The sequence below is a fragment of the Fundulus heteroclitus genome, chromosome 6 (assembly GCF_011125445.2).
Source record: "Fundulus heteroclitus isolate FHET01 chromosome 6, MU-UCD_Fhet_4.1, whole genome shotgun sequence".
Classification (NCBI taxonomy): domain Eukaryota; kingdom Metazoa; phylum Chordata; class Actinopteri; order Cyprinodontiformes; family Fundulidae; genus Fundulus; species Fundulus heteroclitus.
The window spans coordinates 2,827,590-2,845,344 of NC_046366.1; the positions used below are offsets into that span (position 1 = coordinate 2,827,590).

Sequence of the window (17,755 nt, forward strand, 5' to 3'; positions counted from 1 at the left end):
CTTGGGGAGCAGTGGGCTGCCATGTGCGGCACCTGGGGAGCAATCAGGGGTTAAGGGTCTTGCTCAGGGACCCAGAGTGCAGGCAGTGGGGATCAAACCGGGTACTTCCATCCTTCTCAGAGCACAAGCACACTGCTCTAACCAGTAGGCCACCACTCCCCCGTGCCACTGTCCGAATATTTCTGGGCCTAACTGTAAGTCTTAAGTCAATATAAAGCTTTTATTTATTCGGGAAAAAATATTGTGATAATATCCAGATTTTAATTCGAGTGAATTTCTTTCCACATCGAGAATTGTTTTTAACAAAATCACTGGTTCCACTATTGGTGCCCCTGCTGACCGTGCACAACCCTCTTTGCTAACCGGACGTCTCTTAGTCTTCTCCTATAACATTACAGAGGCTTGAAGCACAGAGAGGGACATTTGATTATTCCTATCACCACCATCTCCATGGACGGCCGAGAGTTCCTCTCTGAGACTGAGGACTCAGAGGACTGAGACTGCCATGGTACAAGGTTAAGGTTTGAATACGGGTGAGTCATTTCGGGTGATTAGGCCATATGTTCTGACCGTCATTTTGGTCAAATACCCAATGGTGACATATTTCCAGTTTTCTGTCGGAGGCGGCCACAAATGTTGTAAAAAAAATCCCTGAGCTTTTGGAAGAGAAAGAGGAACACAGCATTACAGATCCTCCACCATATTTCCCAGTGAAATGGTTTGCTTTTCCACATGTTCATTCTTTATTTCTCTGGCCTGAGACAGAGACAGAAAAACCTCTGTCTAGCTCAACTGACCAAAGCACATATTTAAACTAGGCTTGAATAATATCCACAAGAAATCCGCCATGCCCATTGCAAATAGCAGCTGCTTTAAATCCAGCAAAATATGGAGAGTCTAATATCTAAACTGTTTCTGGGAGTGTGTCTAAGAGTTTATGAAGTAGTGAGTTATCAGTTATGATTAATGCTTATTATTCCACAATAACCATGTCAAATAAACCCACAAAGTAAATTAAATTATGCCACTGGTGGGGAAAAAAATCCTACTTTTTTTTTACAGTGGATTTCCCCCCCACCCACAATAAATAGTACTCAGATTCAAGGCTGGGATTTAATAAAATTTTCAGTGTGAAATTATGCTGCTGGAATTTTTTTCTTTACACATATTTACCAGGGGTGCTGTTAAATGTGTTTTCGTATTATGATCCTTAATCATTCTTCAACTCTAAAAGTAAATTTGCAATTTTAAAGCTGCATTGTAGATATTTTCGGGGCAGATCCTGCCTCTGCCTACGTTTGTCATAGTTTAAAATATTTGCTTTCTTGCTGTGTCCAATATTACAGACTCTGGTTATACTCCAGGCACACTTAAATATATATTTTAACTATAAAGTTGCCATCAAAGCTGTTCGAATACCAGGTGTTCTGTAGAGAATTAGGTGTTGTTCAGAATAAGGGATAACTAGCAATTGGCTGAGTTTCTTAGATGGATATTGTTTTGCCAGTTGGAATTATGAGCATCTGACTCGGACTGTAATTAGATCTAAAATAAACTTCTGATATGGCTATCATTTCTCACTCAGCAGCTTAGCCTGACAGAAGTTGTGGTAATTACTACAAGAGTGGGATTTGTACTTCTCCTGGTCTGTTTTGGATGCAGCCTTGAGCAGAAATTGCATCCAGTAATTGTCATCCCAGGAAAATGCTTTGTTAGTGTAGGTTCTGAGTGTTATGCTATCATAGACTGATGAGGTCCAGAATAGGTAGAATAAACCTTTACTTTCAGGAGTCAAATCCCCCCAAATTAATGGGAATGAGTCAATTACAAACATCAGTTACTTAGTGCTGCACACATTAAAGACATACATGAGGAAATAAATCAAAACATAAGGTCATAACTAACTCCCAGAAGGAAAGAAAAAAAGAGGAACCAGAACACCAGAGTTCAGTTTAAAATCTTTTATTGTCTTTTGAAATCATTGCATTAACCTACAGAATGATCCGTACAGTTTAAAGAGTACCTGTCTGAGGACAAACAACTCTGTGGCAAGCTGTACATGAGCGAGAAAGAAAGAAATGTCGCATCTGAGTTAAGACAGACCAACAGGACAGCGAGAGAGGAACAGCTGCATCATGGTTGGGCTCAACACAGCCAGCAGGCCTCTGCAGGCTGAAACAACAGTTCTCCCTCTGCATTCAATTGCACTTTGGTGTAGAGTAGCTTCATGTGACTGCTCCATCCATTTCCATTTAGCGTTTTTTTTTTTTAAACTAATGAGTAGGTGTCATTATTATTATTATTAGTGCTAGATCTTGCTGATGATAACCCAAGCGTTAATGTTGCCTTCCAACCAAAGCAGAAAAACAGAGTGGGAAATGAAGTGGAACATTTTGCCCTGGATTGGCCCTCGGTCAAAACTAGTACACAAAATATGTGTTCACCAAGTGGGTAAAACACGAACAGTGCTGTGAAAAAGCATTTGTTCTACTTAAATGTTTCCTATCAGACGAATATTTTTACATAAAGATAACCTGAGTAAATTCAAAAAGCAGTTAAGGATTTTTAATGAACCTAACCTGGTCCTATATGTCGATATAACTCCCCCTGAACCCACTACCTGCTTGTGCCACCCTGCCATCAAGCGTTTGTGATCACTGGCAATCTCCCCCACTCTCCTCTGCAGAATCATTTTAAGTCAGGTACATTGAAGGGTTTAAGTCCAGACTTTGACTAGGCCTTATTTTGCGTTTTGATCTTTCCGAAAAGTTGACAATTTCACGGCTGTTGTAAAAGGACCCACACCTTCCAAACAGTTCCAGTTTTGTCAGTTTTACAGAATATCCTCCCCCCCCCCCCCCTACCCACACACACATATATATCCTGGAGATCATTAAGAGGATTTCTGGCCAATGTGTTATGGGTCTTTATGTTCATTTTGGTCAGCACCTTGGATGCCATTCTTCCACCCATCTCTTTCAGTTAGATAATGAACGCTGATGTTAAATGAGGCGGGGGAGGCCTGCAGTTGTTTGGATGTTGTTCTGGGCTGGGATGTTGTGTTGCCTTTTGAAATCAATATGTCTACTTTAAGATGTTAGACATGTTCTATGTAGGTGATTAGTTGTTTCTACTAGTATGACTAATCAGGGCTGGCTATGACTGTTAAAATCCACTCATCTGTCCAAAACTATGGCTAATCCCAGTTAATGCATGATTGAACTATTTTCATAAGGCCAGATTGCTTTGGAACTTTTTTTTCCTCAATAAATAAAATCATGAGAAAACTACTTTCTGTATTTGGTAGGTTTATCTTTGATAGTTAAATATGTGATAATATTAAGAAACTAAATCTGAAGAACTCTAAGAGGGCACATACTCTTTCACAGGACTGTCTTTGGGCTCAATCTCACAGTCTAGCAACCTTTCTGTCCTACGAAGTAAAGATGTGAAAAGACTGGAAAAGGCAGAAAAACAGGAAATGAAAGTGCAGTTGTCATCATATTTTACACACAAAGTGACATTATATGGCTAAATTTTGGTCTTAAAAGAGTGAGCTAACCAACCAAAAGATAAACTAATCCAGGTTGTCATCTGAAGAGCCTTTGCTGTATAGTGCAAAATAAACAATTGGATAGCTGATAGTTATTCCTGAATTCACTATTATTGTACTGAATTTGTACTCAAGTATGTTCGCCAAGCGGCGCCTTTTATTGTTCACAACATTTCTGTACAGGCTCCTGAAACTCTTTGTAGTGACCTTTATCAAACACCCACCAGGCAGAGTCGCAGTGAAACCTACCTCATTGTGAACAGAAACAGCAAGAGATTCAACAGGGTCTCAAGTTCAGTTCAAGCACATAAAGGTTCAGTGTGAGTCGAAGTAGTCAGCAGGTAGAGCATATGGACTCGTGAATAGCAAGGGAAAATGGACAGAAACTATACCGCTGAGTTATTACTGGGAAAACAACCAGGCTTTCACAAAGCTGAAGAAAAACAAAAGAGAAAAAGCAGTCTTACAACATCTTCAAGTTTACAATGAGGGAAATAAAAGTAATATCAATCTATCACAGCCACGTGGAGGACAGACAGACTGATTCTCAAGCTCAACTTTACTGTTTGGTTAATTACATCTTGTAAACATCTGTATTTGTTTTTTTCTGTATAGAGGAAAAAAAAAAATCAAGCTAGCTTATCATTTTCTGTATAGGCTCTGTAAGTTTACCGTTAACAGATAATACAAAAAAAAACAACACAAGAATAGACAAATCTATCAGATTTTTAAAAAAGCCAAATAAAAACAAAAATACACTCAAAACCAATTATAGATCACCCTCTAATGCCATCACTGCTCCACGCACAAAGAAGTGACAAGTTTACTTGTCCTCGTCTCTTCAGGCCTGTGAGTGTGAATCCAGGCCGGATCCAGTCCACAGCGCCTTCAGCGACCCCACAGATCTGCTGCAGGGAGACGCAGCGCGAGCGCCGCATCGCTCAGGCAGGAGTAACTCCACCGTTCATGGCGCCACTTCAAATCTGCCTCTACTCACAAAAAATAGAACTGCTTAAACAACTTAGATTCTAGCTTAAAGAAATGAAAACAAACACTTTTCTGACATTTGAGAAATGCAAAGCAGCCAAACTCACAGATGTGATTCAGGCGTTATGAACAAGTCAGCGTGATCCTTGATCCTCAGAATGCACCTGGTAATTCTTTACATGAGAGTAGCCACCAAGCTGCTTGGGGCTGCTGTGGATGGCTAGAAATGCTATAAGGAGCTGCAAAGGCCGAATCCTAGAAGTCCTTCCATCTACTTCCTAGTCCTCAACCCTAAATTTCTAAGATGTAGGGCGTCCCGACTGTTTTCAAGAAGGAGAAGGGCGAGGGCAAAGGGCTGTGGCTTTTCACGTCAACATTTTTTCAGGTTCTTCTTAATTAACATTTTTTATGGCACAAACTTAGAAGATCTCCAATATATTTTGTCTGATATCACTGTTAGTCGCATTCAGAATGAAAAATAGAAAAGATAAAAGTATTTATCACATTGAAATATTAAAGCATCATAACATCCATCAGGATGTGTAGTTTGATGCATACCAAATGTTTTTTGGTTTTAAATAGTTTCAGTTGCTGACAGACAGCAAATCTGCACTCGGATGTTATCCCAGTGGGAAATAAACTATTAAGTGGACCAAAGGTTCAGAGTCTTGGACTAACACTAATCATCAGTTTACTTAAAGGATACTTCAAGATTAGTTTACCACAGGAAATGGGATTCAGCCACAGCAGCCTTGAAGCAGCTCTAGACATCGGTTCACATCAGGGTGTGTATCAGATTTGTTTAAAGCACACAGTAAATCAGAAAGAAGTCCCTAAAAGAGAAAGACTTCTACATAATTAACTAGTGATTCCGTTCAAGACCACAAATACTTTGAATTGTTTTTTTATTCGTGGTGATAAAGTTTTTGTGTTTGATGGTGAGAAAATGAGCAATCATTCGTCTTAAAAATAATTATTTTTAAGGAGCAGCTGATGCTTAAAGACTCTAAAAAGTCTTTTGCCTCTGCCCATTTCACCTTTGCTGCTGGGAGAATTTCTCCAGGTTGGCTAGGGAAATAATGTGACGCTCTGCAGAACAGGAGAAAGACTATTGATTTAACAGGTGATACATGCACATTTTTGGGAAGATATTTCATTATTTCACTACTCAAGAAGCTGTACGTGTTACTGGGCTTTCTAATGGGGCTGTTAAGTCGTGACGTATCTACCACTGCTTCCGGGTCCAAGCCGACCGAATCCGTCGCTTATTCAATATGCTGCTGTGCTGTGTTCATAGATCGGAGACAAAAAACAAACAACTCCAGCTGTCATTTTATCGTTTCCTGTGCGATGAGGAGAAGAGGAGATGACTGCAGTGGATAAGTTATTCTCCAGGAAATTATTGAAATGGTGCGATTTTGCTGACTTGCTGAATTAGCATTAAACTAACCTGTCGCATATGCTAACTACAGTACATACAACGTTAACGTTTGACACTGTAAAGCATACATAGAAGTTTGAGAATGAGCCGTAAGCATAAACCACAGTGTCATGTACAGCTGATGTGGACCCGGTAGTTCACCTGTGACGTCAGACTTAACAACCGCATAGAGATCGAATGAAATAAATGGAATTGAACTGAACTCAATCACTATAGATGTGGGAAGTCCCCAGTTATTCACTTTGCTCTTCTTCTGGTTGTGGCAATAATTCACATCCCCATTACTGGGCTGCATATTTCCTGAGTTACATCTAAATTGGATCATTTGAACGTGTTCAAACTGGGGCTTAGGACTACGTTTCCCAGGGGCAACACAGAATCTGAATAATTCCAAAACTGAAAAGTAGTTAAAAACAAAAAAAAAAAAAAAACATCTGCAACTGTCTGAAACCACAGTAGAAAAATGCCCTTTCTACCAATTGGATAAACGGATCTCTAAGGAAAACCAATAGGTCAAGTTGTACAACGTTGCTGTGTGGACAGGAATTGCATAAACGAGCCAGCAGCTTTGTTTTTAACTTGTTTGAAACATACAGACTTGATACTATTCACCTGATAAACATGAGGAAAAATAATGCAATCAGCCAGAAGCAAAATACAACACAGTTAATGACTGCAGAACACCTAACGCACATACTGTACACTTTATATTCCGATACACAAAAGAAACGTCAATTACTTGTAATATACTGTCCATAACATTGTGATCTAAAAATAAAACACTATTGATAAAGCATAGTTGCTGTCTGTTAGTTTCAGAGTGCTGGACTGCACACTAGTCTGAGTGAAGCTGAAATAAACGCGTGCCGTCACTATAGTGTTGGTCCGTCAAACTAAACTAAGCAAATCGGCCAAAGCTTAGAAAGAAAAATACAGAGGAAGGCTGCATGCATGACGAGGGGATGTTCTGTCCATGTGTAGAGAACGTCTGAGCAGTCAGCATGTTACCTGCAGTACCTTCAGTAGACTCTGGTAATGACAGTCCCAGTAAGGAGAATCAGCAGAGATGTGGGACCCTGGAGCCGAGGCCCGTAATGGAATTGGAGCAAATCTTTCCCTTTGGTTAAACATTTTGCAAAAGGGGCTTTATTGCACTGGCAACATCTACAGCTGGTGTTAATTGTTGTTTCCACATTTAAATTCAAATATTTATATGTTAGAATTGGGAATTTTCCAGCCCCTGGACCACATGTGGCCTTTTGCTTGTCCCTGATCTGTCCACTATAGGTCAATAGAAAACACATTATCTGGTATTAAGTATTCATTCTGCATGCAAGCCTTTGCTTTTATTTTGAATATGGGCGCTATATTTTCCAGTGCTTTTAATCTGCTGGCATTTAATCTGTGGGCCTCTGGTAACCTGTTTGGGAGTGTCAGCCAAACTAAAAGCTAAAAGACTCAGGGCATGAACATCTAAGCAGAGAGGCACCGAGAAATCTGCTGGTCAGCAGAACCGGATGACCTCATGCAGATGAGCAGAGGCATCATACCAAAACACTAACATACGCCGACAACAGCCCTCCTCAGAGCGCATGTTGCTGCTGGAGGAAGACTGTATTTTTTTATGGAGACATGTGAGCTGGTAATACAGGCTGCTTCTTAACTGAAGCAGAAAGGGAGGCGTCAGCAGGTCGCAGCAAGGCTCTGCTTTGTTTTTTTAGGTCAAACTAAACTTTTAACCCAACTCAGAGTCCAAGTTAATCTTTCATGGAACATCCTGTTGGCAGTGCTTAGGAACCTCAGTTAGGGCAAGGAACTACTTCCCCAAAATATTAGCCTGGACACAGCTGTTATTTTTTATCAAAGGAACTTGAAGATGAAACGATGTGCTGTGATATGTTCTACTTCTACTAAAGTTAGTGGGCTACAATCTGTTTTATAAGGCTATAATTCCCTTTAGTTGGGTTCTGTTCATTCAGATCCCATTGCCTGAAGGATATATCCTAATAGTGTATTTCCAGCAACCCAAAAGGAACAGCTAACTGGGCTATTGGTAATCCTGAACATTTCACCGTGAAAAGTCAACATTTTTAATCAACCAGGCAGTACAATACAATATTGCTTAGAAGGCTGTTATCCTTCAAGAGAAATCAAAATCAGCCAAATTGGCATAGAGGAGGTCAAAGCTTTACAAAATTAGAAAACGTGAAACTTCTCACATCTGTGCACCTCTCCATCCAAGTATTTATTTACTGCCGTAGAAGGCATAGCTTTGTACTAACCTTGCAAAGGACAGGTTGCTGTTTTAAGAAATAAAACCTGAATCAGCATTATTGGACTATAAAAGATGAAGGACCAGGCCGTTCTACAGAATCTTTAGCCAAACAAGAATGAGCTAAGAAATGTTTCCTTTAAACTATGCAACTTTTTTGACAGGTGTCTTTGTGAATGTTCCATAACATGTTGATAGAAAGATTCAATTCAATGTGAGACAGTCTCCTCTCAGAAGCTAATAGAAATTGTACAATGAGCTTATAAAATATATATTTGACAGAACTAAACTGAGTTTATTAGTCGGAGACCATCATAAAACTTCTGATCTATATTACTCCAAACTGAAATAATGCAACTGCATCAAAAATATGAAGATTATATAGCAGAATTCTGCAACAAGAACCAAATAGTGGTTTGAAGATGGAGATGTCCAGAACAAGAACAGCTTAGTTTAACAAGCACATGGCCTCGTCTCGTTTCCTTGTGTCTGTCCTCCTTCCCTCTCCGAATATGACCAGGAGAGACAAGAAGAGAAAAAAAGGTCCATTCTTCTCATCTTGTACAGTTTTAAATACACTGAGGAGAACAGACCTGGGTGTTCGTTGGACACTTGCTATATGTTCTTGGCCCCGTCATTTTTTATTTATTCTCCATACTGGGATTCCAGTGCCAGCTGTCTACATCGGGTTAGGCACCTGCTAGTCATGTGTACTCCCCACAACCACACTTCAAGAAATCTTAAACAAAAAAGAAGCATATTCCTTTAACTTGGGAGGCTACTAAAGTTGGATACTGTTCACATTTCTAACTCATCTACATTTTATTTCAAGATATATCTGACACATAAAAAAAAGAACAAAGCTTTAGTACACAATAAGAGAGAACCAAGCTACTGTACAGCTGCAACCAAACAAAGAAAGAGGTAACAACCTAGGATGTAACAGTAAAACCAGTCGTCCTCTTGACTAGAACATGCTCAGATGCTCCAACACGCAGACGCAATCACACACCACACCTAGGCTTATTTACCGGATATTCCTTAATTTTAGATATGGCAAATGTGTGAATATGTGGCACAACAGCATGGTGGCCATGGCACCATCTTATGGAGCGACGCTCCAGTGACAACAAGTAGAAAACAAACTCATTGTGATGACAAAAGGCACTTCTAATCTATGTCGCTCAGGTCTGTGTAGCCCTCTAATCAGAAGCACCACTGTGGCCTCTAGTTTCATTCTTGGGATCTACGCTTTACCAAGAACTGTGCAAATTACTGTATAGTACAACTGATCCACCCTGATCTGAGCTTTCCAGGCTCTGTTCAGCTCAGTAAGTCATGCCACTCCAAGAGCTTTGTTTGAGTTGGAAGCTAAAGTCTTCACCTCCAATTTTTGATACCACCTCCTTACCTGCTTCTAGGAGCAAATAACTGGTGACGATCACATTTTGGAAACATCCCCAACAAAAGACATAAATCAAAGAGTCTCACACGCTCGATCATAAATGACTTGTCTGCTCCATGACTCTATACAAAAATATATATCCATATATATATTCTCTTTACCATTCTCAGTCATTTGCGTAAGAAATGAACAAAGATTTGTATTTGCTTAGCTTCAGAAATCAGCTGGGGGAAATCCCACCTAAAAGCAGCCTTGTGTCCCCTCTCTCTGCGGCGATTCCACTGACCACATGGACCACCGCATATCTCTGCAGCTCAACAGCTGTGCTTTAAAAGCGATACCGAATGGAGGTGACAAAATTCGTACCTCGAGCCAAACGCTCAAACAAACAATAAGAGATCGCCGTCACAGCACGGACCTGGAGACCGTTTCTGGGTCTAAAATTTGGTGTGCTTGTAAGACCACACACCACCACCTCAGCACTACTTACCAGCAGATTTTTTTTTATTACCATTTGTCCTAATTAAAAATAAAAACAACAACCTAAATGAAGAACTCAATACAGGCTGAACCTGGTAATCTCTTAGCTGAACGCCTAAAGGACGTGTTCCTTTATTCCTGTCGTGCTACATAAGAACATGTCCTTCACTTGGCTCACATTTGATGGATCATCTGCATCCTCAAACAGAACCCAAGAAAACAAGCAACATGCTGAAAACGTAAAAGGAACGGCTAAGCTAAGCTCTATAAAGTCACATACACCTACGGCATGTGTGTCTAAAATATACTGTACACCACATATATTACTGCCTTCTTTTTTTTGTACATTAATGTTCTACAGCTCTCTGAATCAAGCATCAGATGAAATCAACAGTCAGGCGCAGCAGAGATGTACCACCAGAAACTCTGCACTAAAGAAATTCTAATAAACATTTATCTGAGGGGGGGACACTCAAACTTTACAAGAAACAAATTCAGTACCAAAGGTATGAGAATCACAAAGGTCGATACTCAACAAGTGCCGGTACCGTTGTGAAATTACACGCATAAGAAGAGCACTAAGAGTGAGTGCTGAGTGTCACGAGCTACGGGTGCTACAGTATTAAAGAGGAGAAAAAGGAAGAGGCGTCCGACGCAGCGCACCTCAATCATGGAACTGCGCTTGTAAATGTACCTGGCAATCTAGCGTACTGTGATTCAAAGTAGATGTTTTCATTGATAATATACCAAATATGTACCATGCATTTGCTCCTATACAACAATTACTGGGCATTTCTTTTCATCAGTTCAAAAAGAGGCCCAGTGAGAGAGCAACACAGCAAAGCAGATGAAAAGAAACGATTCTATTAAAATATACCTGCATGTCTATCTTTTAAAGCTGTAGCCTTGCCCACATTGATATCTGTGCATTTTCTAACCCCCTCCTATCAACCCCCTATCATTCAAAGTAACAGAGGCTTATGGTCACTCAAAGCTATTCCTGCGGTATGTTTGCAAGCTTTTAAGTGAAGCCATCTTTTTATTTTAAAACCCCTTAAAATCCCCCAGCCCGAGCCCAAACCGTGAAAAGTGAGCAGCCTGCTTCAGGCCACCCTTTCCTTTCTGGATTTACAAACCAGAATTTAGTTTATGACGAGTTTGCAGGGAGTCTGGGGGTTCACACGCAGAAAATTTGTTTAAACACTGACATTTTGTGCTTAAGATGTAAAAAAGAAATAAAAAAAAAATCAAAGAAAAAAAAGTCACACTAAAGTCATATTTCCAATTGCTTCATCGTGTTCTTTCCATTTCTTTTGTGCAGCCTTAAAATGACTTTTTTGTGCTTATTTCCTTTTCCTTTAACACATGTTGTCTCTGACTTATCTGGGTCCAATCTACCTTCTCCTGGTTGTTTGGGGCTTTTTTATATTTGACAACATAGACCTGTGACTGCCTAACGTATCGACCAGCCCGACCGTACCAGGAGTGGTGGGCTTTTTGTGAGGTCATGTTTTCAGCAATGTTTGTTCTTTAACGGACTGGGATCCAGTAAAGGAACTTTACATGGGGCTCCAGGCAAAAACACACTTTTTATCTTTGAGACAGTGGCAGTGGGCATATTTCACCTGACACCGTCCTGGGCTACAGAGGCTTGGCCCCCTGTCCCCTGCTGGTAATTATTCATCCGGGCTGCTGGTTCTACTTCTGGTTCTGGGAGCGGGCCAAGACCGGGTAGGCTAGATTTACATTCAGCTGGTCGTTGTGCTGAGCCAAGGAGATGTTTTTGTAGTGGAGCACTAGCTCTTTGAGAGAGGAGTACAGGTTGTAGGGCTCAGCAAAGCCGTAACCTGTAGCTGTCTTGTAGATGACACAGTGCTTCGTGTCGCCCTCAACGCTGAAAAGAAGAGCAGAGGTATCATCAGATTGGCTTCAAATATAGCAGTAGTGTCACAGTATAGTACATTAGCACTACAAGTAAACTGGTAGTTCCTAGCTTTCTAGTACAGATCCAAAAGTCATTTAGATATTTTGGTGCCTGAAGGAATTAAAGCAGTTTTTTCCATACAACAAGTGTGCAGAACAAAGCTCAACTAATGTCCAAGTCTAAACAAGAAGTCTTTCTGCTGGCTCACAAGGAAGCTCTTTGATTTATCACAGAAGATTTTATCATCTAAAGCAGCAGTTCCCAAACTTTTTTAGCCGCGCACCCCTTTCTGTGTCCCAACCGAGTTCACGCACCCCCAACCTTCAAAAAATAAATTGCAGTTGCAGTTTCAACAACACAACTGTCATAACAACGGTTATAGAAATAAAATTAGAACAATTTGAATTACATTGCAATAAAGTTACACACAACATCCACAACAGAACCCTGAGGATTTTCAGGTGCATCAGTGGCTCAGCGTGGAGCGAGAGAAAGAAAGAGATGCTCAGATCGGTCTATTCCAGGTTTCGGCTCTGGATCACAGCACCCGTATGATCCGTATCCAGACTCCCTCACTGTTGGTCTAGTGCTTGTGATTACTGAAGCTGAACCACCAGGGAGAGGTTTGGGTTTGTTTGGTGTGGTCAACTTTTAAATATCATAGCCTATTAATTGCAGCCCTTCTTGTCTGGACAACTAGCCGAACTTGTATTACATTATTTTGCAGATAAAATCAGAGAGAAAGCGACACCCCTGCTCTTCCTGTTTGTGTCATGTGACACAAACAGGAAGTTTACAGTATGTTCTTTTCTATACTTTGTGTACTTGCATGCTTCTAAAACACCATCAGTGGCTTCCCAAGTGCTGCTCCAATCCAAAGAACACACCAAGCTATTTTCAGGCGACAAAGTATTCCCCAAACTTTACATATGGAGTCAGTTATTTAAGAAGTAGCCTACTTTCAAATCTGCTCCAGTGTTTTTGGAGCTTCAGGAGGGGGGGGTGCAGTTTTCTTTTTCAGCTGAGCACAACCTGATTGTTTTCTGCGAACTGTAATATTTTTGTAAGCACTAAATGTGAAATATAAAGAGTTTTAGTGCAGGTAGTGGATAAAACACCACAATAGTTGTCTTTAGTTCATATGATTGAAGATTTCGTCAGCTACTGTGGTCAAACAGAATTAGGATTTTATTAGAGGAACACCAACCTCAGTGTTTTAAAAGTGGCTGTCATTACAAACCTAGTACTAATTGATAGCTTTCAAACAAATGTTAGACTTGTTTTGCTTTCTTAGTTCAGCGTGTTTAGCTGGCGTACCATGAACATTCATTATTTTAAGTTGCCTGGACTGAATTAAGAACTAGCTAAAGATGAACTGGCACACCACTGTCCTCAATAATCAATTGGAGGTGTTTAACTGTTCCTTATAAAGAGCCATGTTGTTCTTTCATTAAGTTTGTGTATTGATAGACCTCATTTAGTGTAAACTGTTTACATTACATTTCTCATTGGTTCATGCCAACAGTTCTGCAAAAGGAGAGCTCAGACAGAGCTTCCCGACAGTTCCCAGTGATCCTCTGCACCATCATCTCCTGTTCATTAGTCTGTAGTAGTTACTGTAAACACATCAACTGGTCATTAGCAACTATTTAGCTGAGCCAGAACATCTTTTTTAAGCAATTAGTTATAACATGGAAGCAAAGGTTTTCATTTTGTAGTTAATAATCATGTTTCACTTTGTAAAATCAAATCTAAAAAAGTTATATGAACCACTACTATTTACTTAATAAAGCCTTTTTAATAATCAAAATGTCCACTGGAGCTGATTATTCTGAAAACTGAACTTAGTACAGACACATCTACGTATGTAAATATGCATTCTTTTGACAAATTCTCACAAGATTTATTCTTATTTCACAATTCATTATAAATGTCAAAGTAATAAAATTCCAGGGATAAAACCGAATCATTTATTCAATCCTTTGGATAGATCTTAGCTGGTTGGTCCCATTAGCACAACTTGTCCTTAGGATGTCCTCAGGACAAAGGTACTTTCAGCAAGAATATGCTTGTAACATTAAAACAAGCACAAAACTGACCACTGACAAACTTATTTAGGCACAGACGTGAACAATCCTAACCTGACAACAGCCAGATGCATGTCTCGCTCCGCCTAGCTCCACTCACATCCATCTGGGACCTCTCCATAGGAATTGCCTTTTTTGAAGGCTGGGCCTTATCAAAACTTCTTGCATATGATTGGATAAGCCACTTGTCTGTCATCTTTATCGACGTGCTATTTCAACCACTCACACCGAAGCTAACCCGTGACGCTGATGAGAGCGACGCAGGAAAAAAAAAACACGTTTTATTGACAGTGAGCTGACAGGTAGAGGGGGGAAGACAGGCGGAAAAAGCGCCGCGGGTCGGAGTCGATCCCCGGCCGACCGCGTCGAGGACTAAAGGCCTCCTAACATGGATCGCGCTAACCGCTCCGGGGCACGTCCGCGTCTGCAGCTGACGCGCCCCGGAAAACAAAACTTGCTAAGTCCGCTCGGGAGAAGGGCGAAAACATGGTTTCCACCAACAAAAGCCTTCAGAGGCGTTCTCTGATGTTCTTTTAATGAAACAATATTAGGTAGATTGGACAACATGGAAGAAATAGCAGCATCAATGTTAACGCTTGCTTCCTCGACGAGCCGCCATTGCTATCAAAACAGTCTCACGTCATGGTCGCGTCTCCACTACGTCACATCTATGAAATGCCAGCCCTGCGTCCTGATTGGCCAGACCATAAAATTGGTTGGAGAAATCACTTTCAATGGGCGATGACCCAGATGTATGTGAGTGGAGCTAGGCGGAGCGAGACATGCATCTGGCTGTTGTCAGGTTAGAACAATCCACCCTTCTGACCTAAACTGTAATCCAGTGACTATGAAGATGTTACATAGCATGCTTAATGCTTTTAGTAAGATTGAATTGTAAGTGAATACATTTGATACGTAATGTTATTTAAAATAATGTTTTGCTAAAGCTCAGTCAACAGAATTCTTCCTTGTTTCCACTTTGCTAAGAATATCTCAGTGCAAGTCTTAGACCGTGATAGCGATATTCTAATCTAGCATGTTATGAATTTGCTGTCCTCTAGAAAGGAAAGAAAAGGGTTTTGAAAGCATCGTAGAATCTATTTCTCCTAACAGCTAGATGTGGCAAAACCTATTTCTTGTGTGGGCTCCTGAGAGCTGAGTCAGTGATGGAGGAGAACTGGAGAGAGATACACCAACGACGGACTGAGAGAGAGAACCCACCCTGTTCGGCCATCTTTGCAGTATGATGGAGGATGGTGTAATGAATTGTGTGGATTAATACACCCAACAACAAAACATTTTGACTTATACACTAGTTTCAGCATCTTTGAGCTTGGACTACAGAATCGCAGAGAAAAATAAAAATGGTGTATTTGCAAAATTGGTAAGATGGAAGTCCATGACCCTGTTTAGCAGCTCCGCAGCAAATATTGTGACAAAAATTATCAAAAAAACGTAACAGAAAATAGAGAAAACTGAACAGCTTCAAAATTATGACATAAACAGAATATAAATGTATCTGCACAGCTCCTGGACAGACTACATTCACATTTTCTGCACTCTTACAGACTCCAAGCATACAACAAAATGGATTTAAAAGCTAAAACAGTGGATTTTGCATTATATGTCTCTTTTAATGTTCAGCTACAGCCTTATAGTAGAATTTTAACAGTTAAACTCATGTTGTGGCGGAAGGTAATGTGGCAGTAGGGTGGGTGCCCCTTTTTGAGACTATTAGTCCTCGGTCTGGGGTTCAATTCCCAAACTTGGGAACTTGTTTCCTGTCTAAATGCTATGAGTAAAGGCCACAATGCCACAAACCAAGGAGCAGCGCATTGAGTCAGAGTTACAGAAACTCCAGATGGGACAAAATAGTCATGATATTTTGTTATGAACAGAAGGACTAGGAGAGATGGCGGTGTCTGGGTTGTCATTGATCAGAGACTAAGTGTATAAAGTGATAAGATGTGTCACACTCTTTTACTTCATTACAAAGCTACCAAGGTTAAAAGTATAAACAGAGCATTGTGTTTCTTAATTTCATGTAATGTTAGACTGGGACTCAGTCTCAGCAAATGTATATTGTTAAATGGCTCGGATTGAGAAACAGGAGGCAGAATCCTGATCGGGACATCCTTATATAGAAGAAGAAAAACTTACACAACAGAACAGGCATAAGAGCCCTTCTGCGATTGGCTCTCTCTGATGAGAAAGGTTCCATCGCATTTCGCTCTCAACATTTCCTCAGCCTGGGACCGCTTGATGTCACCTACATACCAGGTGCATTCATCATGATGAGGCGAACACTCATCTTCCTCCAGAGAGTAGGAGCTGAAAGCACAAGTCAAGCGTTAGCATCAAGGCACTTTCCTAAATGAATGCTTCCAATACTGAGAACTATAGTAGCATCCAGATGTCAAAATCACTGAGCTATACCACTTACTCATCAGCATCGTTCTTTATGCCCAGCCATTCATTGATCTTCTTCTGTCTTGTTCCCTTCTGTGTCAACCATCTGAAAAACAGGAGCCCCCCCACAGACATTGCTGAAGACGTCTGCAGTGTAAATGCCTCCTGTATGTACTCGTCGATCAGTTTTATAAATCAGACAGAACAGAAACGGCGCTTACATCAAGTACTGGTCCCGGATCTTGCGGAGCTGCATGAGATCTGGCTTGAGGCTGTTCATCTTCTTGTCGATCTCTCTGTTGTCAGACACCTGCTGCTTCAGGTCTTGCTCCAGTTTACGCTTGCTGTCATGGATCTCCTTCACACGAGACTTCAAACGCTCAGAGTTGTTCTGGATCCTAATTTCAAAGAATAGCGAAATTTGGGCAAATGTCCAAAAACTAAAAGAAGCTAAATAAGATCAGGATATCAAAAGCAATATACTTTTGAATTTCCTTCTCGTTGCCCTCTCGCTGGAATCGCTCCAAAGACTCTCTGCTGTATTTCTCCTGAGTCTCAAACTGCTCTTCAAAGATCTTGATAGTTTCATTGAAGGCTTCAATGGCTGTTCGCTTCATCTGCAGCTCCTGTAGCAAAGGTATTAAAGAAACATAAACAACACCACCTGGCTTCTCCCAGAAGCACTGGTAATACTTTACCAGTTAACAGCATCAACGTACAACCAGGATTTGTAAAAGGTTACAGATTCAACATCATCTAAACGTTCCACAATATTCTTGCAATGATTTCAAGTCTTTTAATGAGATACATTCTATACATTGTTCTGGCTTACAAGGAAGAAAGTCGGCCATTTGGAGAGTCACAGTGTGGAAACTAAGGCCAAAATTCAGTTAAGGCTGCTCAGAAGGTGTTGCTGGGGTGCTACTGCAACATGTCTAAAGGGTCTAAAGGGCCACTGACTGCTGATTCTGGCCAAGCAGACTTATTAAGCAGCTAAGTTAAGTTCGTTTTGATCTCACCATTAGTGGGTTGGAGGGAATTGGTGAAAATATGTTTTCCTTCCACTCAACCTTCCGTTAATATCCTAGGATACAGCTCCATATGAGTAGCCAGATTCTGTCTCTCTCCATCTTTCTCTTATTTATCCATTTTCCTGTCTTTGTTTTTATCTGTTTGTCTCTGCATCTTTTTATCTTT

General features: G+C 40.6%; 1 protein-coding gene across 2 annotated transcripts in view; it reads right to left on the reverse strand.

The window, feature by feature from the left end:
* Nucleotides 1-3,688: 3,688 nt before the first annotated feature.
* pik3r2 (phosphoinositide-3-kinase, regulatory subunit 2 (beta)) overlaps nt 3,689-17,755 on the reverse strand; it is a 52,194-nt gene continuing 38,127 nt past the window's right edge. For both annotated transcript variants that reach the window (XM_036137860.1, XM_012873599.3), the window contains 5 exons: nt 17,042-17,184; nt 16,780-16,956; nt 16,593-16,664; nt 16,310-16,480; nt 3,689-12,032 (listed from right to left, as the gene is read on the reverse strand). In XM_036137860.1, coding sequence (XP_035993753.1) covers nt 11,837-12,032; nt 16,310-16,480; nt 16,593-16,664; nt 16,780-16,956; nt 17,042-17,184 — 759 coding nt within the window. In that variant the 3' untranslated portion in view covers nt 3,689-11,836. The remainder of the gene's footprint in view (nt 12,033-16,309; nt 16,481-16,592; nt 16,665-16,779; nt 16,957-17,041; nt 17,185-17,755) is intronic.